General features: G+C 36.6%; 1 protein-coding gene across 1 annotated transcript in view; it reads left to right on the top strand.

Annotated features, from left to right (window-relative positions):
• Window positions 1-484: 484 nt before the first annotated feature.
• Window positions 485-11,750, top strand: part of LOC136830094 (uncharacterized) — a 57,346-nt gene continuing 46,080 nt past the window's right edge. The window contains exons 1-6 of the mRNA XM_067089286.1: window positions 485-640; window positions 3,514-3,656; window positions 6,138-6,349; window positions 6,431-7,357; window positions 8,710-8,767; window positions 11,023-11,165. Of these exons, the coding sequence (XP_066945387.1) occupies window positions 7,108-7,357; window positions 8,710-8,767; window positions 11,023-11,165 (451 nt within the window). The 5' untranslated portion in view covers window positions 485-640; window positions 3,514-3,656; window positions 6,138-6,349; window positions 6,431-7,107. The remainder of the gene's footprint in view (window positions 641-3,513; window positions 3,657-6,137; window positions 6,350-6,430; window positions 7,358-8,709; window positions 8,768-11,022; window positions 11,166-11,750) is intronic.

Below are 11,750 nucleotides of genomic sequence, written 5' to 3' on the forward strand. Positions count from 1 at the left end.
ACATATATATATAAATATATATATTTATCTATTATATTTATATTTATATATTACATTTATATTTATATATTACATTTAGAAGATGAGGATGGCAGACAGACCTTTGAAAGCTTAGAAAAAAAAAAAAAAAAAAAAAAAAAATATATATATATATATATATATATATATATATATATATATATATATATATATATATATATATATATATATATATATATATATATATATATGAAAGTATTACAAAGGCACCTCACAAACCACACTACTACGTCAACCCGTTATTAGCCTCGGAGAACAAAACACTGGGAGCTGCGAATCAAAACAGCAATCTCTTGTTGACGTTTCGCCTCTCTACTGCGTCTTTCCCGCTTCGTTTATTGCCACGGTATTTTCAAAACACGAGTCGTTCTTCTATTGTTTTCCCTCGTTTCTCCCTCCTTTTTTCGTCCACCGTTTAACGATTAGAACGATGTTTTCGTTTTGCCGTTTCGCAACGGCAGTGGGGGGTTTCCACCGAGACGCTCGAGACACTGAGGAGCATAAATTACAGGCCAGTGTTCTCCCCGTCTCGTTCCGGAGAGCAGAGCTTCTGTCATTCTTCTTGGACTTCTTCTGGAGAAGGTTTGGTGTGTCCTGTGAGGTAGTGTGGGCACTCTTGTTGTATATATATTCCCCTCTTCTCATCTGTCATTCTTTCTTGTGTTCATCCCTTTCTACTATTTATATTTTTTGCTCTGTGACTCAGATCATTCTCCTTGGACTTCTGCTTAAGAAGGTATGCAGTGACTTTATATATATATATATATATATATATATATATATATATATATATATATATATATATATATATATTTGTATGTATGTATATATATTCCTCTTTTCTTATATATTATTCTTTCTTGTGCTTATTCCGTCCTTATATTTATATTTTTGTTCTGTAGCTCAGATCATTCTTCTTGAAATCCTGCTGAAGAAAGTTTGGTAACCAAGGTAGAGTGGACACGTTGTTATGCGCATGCACACACACACACACACATATATATATATATATATATATATATATATATATATATATATATATATATATACACACACACACATATATATATATATATATATATATATATATATATATATATATATATATATATATATATATATATATTCCCTTTTCTCATCTGTCATTATTTCTTGTGCTTATTCCGTTCTTATATTTATATGTTTTTGCTCCGTAACTCCAAAAATGCATAGCATTACCAAAAATGTACTTTTTCTTGCCTATTTTATTTTTTTATATTTGTGTTTATTCCCGTTGTAAGTAATCTCATAACCTGTAATTATTTAGATTTGTTTGCTCTGCAACTCCAAAAATGCATAGCATTACCAAAAGTGTACTTTTTCTTGCCTATTTTTTTTTGTGTTTATTCCCGTTTTAAGTAATCTCATATTTAGATTTGTTTGCTCTGTAACTACAAAAATGAATATCGTTGCTAGACTTATATTTATTTTTCTCAAATATCTTCCTTTCTTTTGTATATTCCCGTTTTAAGTTATGTCATAAAATCTCAGTATTTTTATATTTTTAGTTCAACTCAAAATTATATTGCGTTGCTAACGTACAGTTTTTCTTACATATAATTTCATTTATAGTCCGTTTTTGAGAAACGTCGAAGCTTCTAATAATTTCCACTTTTTTGCTCTGTAACTCAAAAATTGCATTGCTCTGATAACCAAAAAGAATGCCGACTCAGAGTTGTAAGACTACAAATTTAATATGCTCTCATCATTTCCTAATTTGTAGATAATGAAAGTTTTATTATACTGCCATTTAGAAGAGCTTCGCTTGCTTGAACAGTGTCACATTGGACAATCAGACTAATACAGTATTGTAGTGACTTGGCTAATGTATAAACATCTGTAATCCTACTTTCAGTTCCAGTTCTGATCTGTCAGTGCAGAGGCGTATTAGACAAAATGTTCATATATTGGACCAAATTTTCAACTTTTAGGCAAAATTTTCAAATGTTAGACCAAAAATTCAACTGTTAGAGAAAAGTTTCAAGTATCAGACGAAATTTTCAAGTATTAGACAAAATTTTCAAACAGAAAAAATGTAAATTTTCAGATAGACAAATGTTCAAATGCAGTAACCAAGAAAAGTCAGTCATCACTTTCAATGAATGTTTGAAAGAGGGTCTCCTACCCACATTTATTATTATTATTATTATTATTATTATTATTATTATTATTATTATTATTATTATTATTATTATTATTATTATTATTATTATTTTCATAAGCTGAACCCTATTCATATGGAACAAGCATTCCACAGGGTTCATTTGACAGAAATTACATTAGATTATTATTATTATTATTATTATTATTATTATTATTATTATTATTATTATTATTATTATTGCACCTTATTGAACTTCTAAGTTCCAATTGTACATCCTCAATAGGGAGGCTGTTCTACAGTCCAACGGTGTGAGGAGGAATAAAGGACCTCAGGAACTGAGAATTTTGTCTATTTGCAAGTTTTGTCTAAATTCGAAAATTTTGTCTATTTGCCATTTTTAGTCGAAATTCGAAAATTTTGTCTATGCAAATTTTGTCTATTTGAAGATTTTGTCTAAATTCGAACATTTTGTCTATTTGAAAATTTTATCTAAATTGGAAAATTTTGTCCATTTGAAGATTTTGTCTAAATTCGAAAATTTTGTCTACTTTAAAATTTTTGTCTGTTTGAAAATTTTGTCTATTTGAAAATTTTTTCCATTACTTGAAAATGTTTTCTAATCTTTAAAAATTTCCGTCTATTTTAAAATTCTAATATTTGAAAATTTTGCCTCGTTTTTAAAAATTGTCTAATATTTGAAAATTCTTTCCAATACTTGAAAATCTTGCCTAGTATTTGAAAATTTTACCTATTTGAAAATCTTGTCTAATACTTGAAAATTTTGTCAAATATTTGAGCATTTGGTCTAGTACTTGAAAATTTCATCTATTAGAAAATCTTGTCTAATATATGAAAATTTTTTCTAATATTTATGATTTTATCATAATAGATACAAGAAAAAATTGACGGCCGTTATACATAATTAGTAAAAAAACACCGCTTTTCTAAACTCTTGTAAGTTTTTTTGGACAAATGTTTCCAAACCTTTGCTTCCGTGAGTTATTTGAACATTTAAAAAACTGTCGAAGAAATGGAAGTTTGTTTAATAAACATATTGCGGATTTGGTGGGATGTTTTCAACAACTGTGAGTTGTTTGAAAAAAAAAAAAACTCTCTAGTTTGTGTAAGGTTTCATTACTTTCCCAGGAAGTTAGGGGTTATATATATATATATATATATATATATATATATATATATATATATATATATATATATTATATATATATATATATATATATATATATATATATATATATATATTACGTGCTTACCATTATGGCTAAGCAGATATCAGCTAACATCGTCTATTCCTTGTCCTCCCTCCCACGCAGAAATAAATGGCAGGAAACGAAAATGAACCAGAAACGAAAGGAAAAAATGCCTGCAACAGGAGGAGGCTGCCAGCGTATGTGTCAGTCTTCTTCCTCGTGGTCACTGGCGTGATGACTGGCGGCTACTTCTTGGCTTATCCTAGGTAAGTTCGTTTTTCTATTAGTTTCGTCAAACACACAGCTAGTCATTTCCATCAGCAGAGGTATGTGGTGTTTGGTCTGGTCTGTATTGAGTTGGATGACCACCTAGAAGTGTCTTGTGTAACTGGCTTGTAGTACAGTAAAGCCTCAACTTAATGGATGTCTGTACTTATCAGCTATCGTCATAATTTTTTGCTATGCTGCCGTGTTTGATCTCTTAAATCTCAGGGTCCTTCCACACTGCAGTAAAGCATGTCTTATGTAAATGTCGACAACTTGTCGCACACACATCACAAACAGGTTGGATACAGGTTAATGACTTATTGGTAGTTCTAGCCTTTGTGTCCACCAAAACATGTCTTAAGCACTTGTTGACAACTTATTGCACATACGTCACAAACAGGTTGGATACAAGTCAACGGCTTGTATCCAACCAGTGTTCCATAAGATTATCTAGCATTTACTAAAGCTTCAGTCTCCACTTAAATTCGGCTACTTGTTTTCAACATGTTTGTGACAAGTATGAGATAAGTTGCTGATGTGTTTACGAATTGTTTAACTATAGTTTGGAGACTCCATTAGTTATTCAGGTTCATCTTGCCACTGAAGGAGGTGGGTTCGGCCTCCACTTATGGTCGATGGCTTGTCTCCAACATGTTTGTGACATGTATTATTTAAGTTGCTGGTGTGTTTATGACTTGTTTTACTGTAGTGTGGAGGCTTCGTTAGTCATTCAGGTTCATATTGCAACTGAAGGATTTGGGTTCAGTCTCCACTTACGGTCGATGACTTGTTTTCAACATGTTCGCAATATGTTGCAGATGTGTTCATGAGTTATTATTACTGTAGTGTGGAGACTCCATCAGTTATTCAAGTTCATCTTGTCACTGAAGGCAGTGGGCCCTGTTATACCAACCAAAATGCAAGCATACCACGAGCCATAATGCTCGATTGAACCATTCATCCAATCCCGGCGAGGGAAGGTGGCCCGTGGTAGCTATTAAAAAAAGGACGATAAATATTCGGCTCCATAATTTACGTGGCTGGAAGGTGCCAATTACCGGGTGCTCCTGAAACTGCCATAACATCAGATGGATGAAGAAAGTTGTTTAAAGATTTGCATATTGGATTTTTACCACGAGGTTTTTCTCTCCCCCCCCCCCGTCTCGTTTCTCGCATCATTCTTCTTCTTCTTCTTCGTCAGGTTATTACTTTTGTTCTTCTTTTCCTTGTTTCTTTCCCTCTTTGTTTCATTGCTCACTTTCGTTTCCTTGTTTCTAGACTATTATAATTTTTCAATGTTCTTTCCATATTTTGTAAAACTTCCCTTATCCCATCTCTCTCTCTCTCTCTCTCCACATATAATTTTCCCTCACCTACCTAACAATCTCCAACATCTCTCATGATTCGTCAATGTTTCTCTTAATTTTTTCAGTTCCCCAGAAATATGAGAAACATCACAGGCAATCTCAGTTGTATTCTTCTGTTTAAGCTGTCCTCTTGAAAGTTAAGGAGCATTACAGTCATTGTGGATTCCTTCATGTGTTTTAAGATCTATCCATTTGAGAACTGAGGAGCATTATTGGCATTCTCCAATATCTTCCATGTGTTTTATTGTAGTACGAGGTTGATGGCGTGTGCTACGCTGCGCTGGAACCCGGCACTGCCTGTCATGTTTCCCCTACCCTCCCGATCCCCTACCTACCCTTCACCCACCTGGGCCGGACAAACAGGTTTGTAGTAGGAGGGTGTATGTGTCATGTCTCCCCTACCCTCCTGATCCCCTACCTACCTCGACCCACCTGGGGCGGACAAACAGATTTGCAGGAGGAGGGTGTATGTGTCATGTCTCCCCTACCCTCCTGATCCCCTACCTACCTCGCCTCCACCTGGGGCGGACAAACAGGTTTGCAGGAGGAGGGTGGATGTGTCATGTCTCCTCTACTCTCCTGATCCCCTACCTACCCCGCCCCCACCTGGGGCAGACAAACAGGTTTGTAGGAGGGGGTGGATGTGTCATGTCTCCCATACACCCTCCCGATCCCCTACCTACCCTGCCCCCACCTGGGCGGACAAACAGGTTTGCAGGAGGCGGTGGATGTGTCATGTCTCCCCTAACAAGAAAGATCCACTCGGATTTTATTATTATAGATGTCAAAAAAACCACAAACAATTTCAAATGGAAGAAATAGCTAGTAGGAAATCACCATAAATGACAAATCAAAGTGTCATCAGTATTTGGAGGTTGATTTTTTATTCGTTCCCCCACTAAGTACTCATTTAATATCTCATTCATTTATTGTTACTTTCTTTGCACTTGTCGGTTTAGCATTATTGCCATTTAAAAATTTATAAATATCATACTGATGGTTTATTGCCTTTTTCTGATTAGCCTTGTCAGCATTATTATTTTGACCAATAATAATAATAATAATAATAATAATAATAATAATAATAATAATGTTGTTCTTTCATTTCTCAAGGATGATGACACTCGGTGAAGTTCCCACTCTCTCGCGCATAAGCAAAAGGATGTTATCCCATAGTGCCCTTGCAAGATTGGCTCCAGTTTCCAGTGACCTAACCAGAGGCGAGCAAGGACCAGCTTCTGGTGAGTCCAACCTCCATTTAATCTCAAGTCAGCTCCTAAAAGCCCCCGAGGATTCCAGTCGAGGCGAGCAAGGACCAGGCTCAGGTGAATCCAGCCTCCATTTAACCTCAGGCTATCTACTAAAAAGATACGAGGATTCCAGTCGAGGAGCAAGCTCAGGCTCAGGTGAATCCAGCCTCCATTTAACCAGCTCAAAAGCCCCTATCTACTAAAAGATACTGAGGATTCCAGTCGAGGAGAGCAAGCTCCAGGCTCAGGTGAATCCAGCCTCCATTTATTCTCAAGCCAGCTCATAAAAGCCCCCGAGGATTCCAGTCGAGGACAGCAAGCTCCAGGCTCAGGTGAATCCAGCCTCCATTTGTTCTCAAGCCAGCTCATAAAAGCCCCCGAGGATTCCAGTCGAGGACAGCAAGCTCCAGGCTTAGGTGAATCCAGCCTCCATTTAACCTCAAGCTATCTACTAAAAGCTACCGAGGATTCCAGCCGAGGAGAGCCAGCTCCAGGCTCAGGTGAATCCAGAAGCCATCTACCAAAGGAACGGGAAGGCCAATCCTCCCGCAGGAGTTACAGGTGGGAACGTCTCCCCTTCCACGAAGCCACGAAGACGGCCAAGACTATTTCTAAAAGATCTACTCGCAGAGAAGAGGCGAAAGTCGTGGAGAAGGGAAAGGATGCGGAGAAAATGGAAGAAGAGGTGACGGAAAAGGGGAAAGGTGATGGAAAGAAGGTGCGAGATGAGTCGATAGAAGGGGAGGAGAGAGTGAGAAAAGGCATGAGAGAGAATGCAAAGGGAAAGGAGGCGGTAAAAGGAGAGATTAGACAGGAGGCAAAAGAGAAGGAAGATGTGGAAGAGAAGGGAGGCGAAGAACGATCACGGCGAAGACGAGGCGACGGCGGAAGGGAAAATGAAGGGAATAACGAAGGAAGCGAAGAGGGAAGTGACGGAGGAGACGGGAAAGGGACAGAAGGCTTCTAGCAAGACGGCTTCGAGGACTCCCGCCGGTGACTCTGAAGGGGAAGAAGATGCAGAAGGCAGCCGAGTCAAGGCAGAGGACCTCAAGGAAAGCAGAAAGACAGCAGAAGAAGATAAAGGTAAATAAAAGAAGTTTCGCTTCACTTTTATTGTTTTGTTTTCTGTTCCGTTTGTGTCCTTGTGTCCGTGTGCAAGTTTGTTTGTTCGTAACGTTTTCAAGTTTATGTTTGTACACTCCTGTCCTGACATAAGGTAAACGAAAGGTAAACAAAGACATATTTTGTTCATAGCTGTGTTTTCTATTCATTTGGTGCCCTTTTGTCAATAGGACATTATTGTTTGTAGGAATTTTTCAAGTATATGTTTGCAACATTTCCCCGATACGCAGAAGTAAGTCATTTGAAACATTAACCTCATGTGAATTAGTTTTTTATGTATAATAATAATAATAATAATAATAATAATAATAATAATAATAATAATAATAATAATAATAATAATAATAAAGAACCATTATAACTGGAAAAATAAAACTGCAAAACTCAGAAAAACAAAATGTTAGTCCAAGAAACGGTTCAGTTCTAACAATATTTTATCCGCGAATATGCGTCAAAACACCTGTTTTCTTTCCGTCGTGAGCTCTCTCTCTCTCTCTCTCTCTCTCTCTCTCTCTCTCTCTCTCTCTCTCTCTCTCTCTCTCTCATTTTTACTCTCTTTTTCTATCCCTTTTTTACTCTCTCTCTGTCTCTCTCTCTCTCCATTTTACTCTCTTTTTCTCTCCATTTTACTCTTTTTGTCTCCTTTTTTCAAATTTTTTACTCTCTCTCTCTCTCTCTCTCTCTCTCTCTCTCTCTCTCTCTCTCTCTCTCTCTCTCTCTCCTTTTTGCTCTTTTTCTCTCCATTTTACTCTTTTTGGTCTCCTTTTTTCTAATTTTTTACTCTCTCTCTCTCTCTCTCTCTCTCTCTCTCTCTCCATTTTACTCTCTTTTTCTCTCCTTTTTACTCTTTTTGTCTTCTTTTACTCTTTTTGTCTTCCTTTTTCTAATTTTTACTCTCTCTCTCTCTCTCTCTCTCTCTCTCTCTCTCTCTCTCTCTCTCTCTCTCTCTCTCTCTCTCTCTCTTCTTCTTCTTCTTCCTCCTCTTCTTCTTCTTCCCCGTTTATGACGAAGCGCGCCCAGTTAAAACGGCCATCAAAGAGGAACGCATTGTCCACTGCAGTGTTTAAGTGAGAGCTAAGCTGCTCTGGGGTAATATTCCCCTATTGCCAAGACGCTGTTCAAGATGGAGAGAGAGGAGGTCGTAACTCTTAGCCAAGGATCTGTCTTCCTGAGGTTACTTTGAGCTGAGCTCTTTTGTTGACGTTATTGTTTTGGCACATTGTTGTTGCTGTGACAGGTTATGGTTTGTTAATGTTGTTGATATATGTACATGTATAAATATATGTATATTTATAATTATATTTTAATTTCAGAAACGAAGCCTTGCGGTAATCCACCAGAAGTGAAAGAGGCTCTCCTTTCTCTACTGAAGTGAGTGTCTCACGAATTTATGTTGTATTAGCTCTAAATTCATATTTTTTTTTTCTTTTTTGATAAGGTCAGAGATCTTCTTTCTGTATTTTCCTTTACCTCCTCTTACTTCTTCCTAATGAGCACCATAATATTCTTTTGAAAATTGACTTTCAAGCCAGTGGCCCCTTTGGTGGGCTTGTTCCATATGAATAGGGTTCATCTTCTGAAAATAAAAGTAATAATAGTAATAAATCGTCTTACATACATACATACATACATACATACATACATACATACATACATACATACATACATACATACATACATACATACATACATACAGGAATGGCGTGAGAGTCAATTATATTTCTGTTTGACTTTGCATGTGCAAGCACATCACAACACTGGACCAAGACAGGGCAAGAAAACCGACCCAATACAAGATATAAAAATTGAGTTGACACAGATATAATCAGTGACCATAAACTAGTAGGGTTTTAGGGTGGGGAGGTGGGGGAGGGAGTGAGGGGGTTTGTTGGGAAGGGGGGTTAATGCCCCCTCAAAAAAAACCGACCCAATTCAAGAAATAAAAATTGATTATACACAAATAAAACCAGTGACCAAGAATCAGTAGGGGTTTAGAGTGGGGGAAGGGGGATGGGGAGGGAGTTAGGGGGTTTGTGGGGGAGGGGATGGGACCTAATTCATGAAATAAAAATTGAGTAGACACAAATAAAATCAGTGACCAAGAATCAGTAGGGGTTTAGAGTGGGGAAGGGGATGGGGAGGGAGTGACAGGGTTGTTGGGGAACGGGGGTGAATTCCCCCTCAAAGAAAACCGACCCAATTCAAGAAATAAAAATTGAGTAGAGGTAAATAAAATCAGTGATCATGAACCAATAGAGCTGTAGGGTGGGGAGGTGGGGGGGAGGGAGCAAGGGATTTTGTGGGGGGGGAAGGGGGTGAAAGCTCCCCCCTAGAGTTGGACGTTAAGTAGGACAACAAGAGACAGAAGATAAATTTAATATTGATATTACGCATCTCCTCCCCCCAAAAACTTTTTTTTTTTTTTTCTTCTACCACTTAATTAACGGCTTCTGAACCAATAGAAACTTTTGTAGGGCTCTTCCAAGGATTCCTTTTCACAACGACAGAGTTTTTTTTTTTTTAGTTTTTTCTTGTGGGGTTCTGGGTTGGTGGATGGGGTGGGAAGGGCCTGGGAGCGAGAAGTGAGGACTCATATGGTAAATGTTATTAAAAAGTATCTCTCTTTGTTGTGAGGGTTCTTTGAGGAGAAAAGAAAAAAAAAATGTTGTGACTTTTTTTTTTCTTCATCTTCGTGTTATGTTTTTTTTTTTTTTTTTTGGAAAGGAAGTTTTTTTTTTTTTTTCGTTAATTTGTTATGTCCTGTTCTGAAGTTTTTCTTGCTTGCATATTTGATCATAAACTCTGCTCGACCTTGAGAGCATGATAATACAATTCCTGATCAACTCTCCATCTTCAGAAGGTTGAAAGCATCACTGATTTTAGACAGAGAGAGAGAGAGAGAGAGAGAGAGAGAGAGAGAGAGAGAGAGAGAGAGAGAGAGAGAGAGAGAGAGACACTGATACATTTTTAGAGTTGCTTTTTAATATTCTGTTTCAATACAGAGGCATAATGGTTCTTCCACCTGTAGAGAATTTTGAAAATTTACATAAAAGGCCTTATCGCTAAGAACAGTGATGGCAGTATTTGCATATCATTTCCTCTCTCTCTCTCTCTCTCTCTCTCTCTCTCTCTCTCTCTCTCTCTCTCTCTCTCTAAATGGTTTTTAGTCATCCTTAAAGATATCACATCAACCTAACCATTAAAAAAGGAATGTTTCTTTAGAATTCTCCTTTAGAAAAACTGTACATAGACACTTAAAAATACATATTGAATGCAAATGTATTTAACTCTCTCTCTCTCTCTCTCTCTCTCTCTCTCTCTCTCTCTCTCTCTCTCTCTCTCTCTCTCTCTCTCTCTCTTACAGTAAAAATGGACGTCGTCCTAAGAGTTCCCCTCCGGAATAACTATGTATAGACACTTAAAAATAAATATTGAATGTAAATATATTTAATTCTCTCTCTCTCTCTCTCTCTCTCTCTCTCTCTCTCTCTCTCTCTCTCTCTCTCTCTCTAAGTAAAAATGGACGTCGTCCTTAGAATTCCCCCTTTGGAATAACTATGTATAGACACTTGAAATATATATTGAATGCAAATGTATTTAATTCTCTCTCTCTCTCTCTCTTGCAGCATGTCCTACGGCCACGCCTGGTGCAGCCCGGGGCACGTGACCTCAAATAAGGAGGATAAGTTGACCCTAGCCTGTGTGGATGGCAAGTGGCACTCCTCCGATACCGTTGGCACTGTGCCTATGACGTGTGTGCCTGACAAAAGTAAGTGGACATTTTTATTCATTTATTTATTTAATTATATTTATTTAATTATATATATATATATATATATATATATATATATATATATATATATATATATATATTATAAATATATATTTGTTTAAATATATATATATATATATATATATATATATATATATATTTATATTAAATATATATTTAATATTATATATATATATATATATATATATATATATATATATATATATATTGTATATACTGTATATTTGTTTTTCATTTGTTTTTTGTATTTATGTAAAAACAACAAAACTAATTAAACAGCAGTGAAAACAACGAACATAAGTTCCATCGAGTTGAAACAACAAATGTTCCTTCGAGTTGGAACAACACAAGTTCTGTGGAGCTGGAACAGCAGAAGTTTCACCGAGTTGGAACAACAAAAGTTCCATCGAGCTGGAGCTGGAACCATGGAGTTGGAACAGAAAAGTTTCATCGAGTTGGAACAACAAAAGTTCCATCGAGATGGAACAACAAAAGTTCCATCGAGTTGGAACAGCACAAGTTCCATGGCGTTGGAACAACACAAGTTCCATGGAGTTGGAA

The sequence above is a fragment of the Macrobrachium rosenbergii genome, chromosome 46 (assembly GCF_040412425.1).
Source record: "Macrobrachium rosenbergii isolate ZJJX-2024 chromosome 46, ASM4041242v1, whole genome shotgun sequence".
NCBI lineage: Eukaryota > Metazoa > Arthropoda > Malacostraca > Decapoda > Palaemonidae > Macrobrachium > Macrobrachium rosenbergii.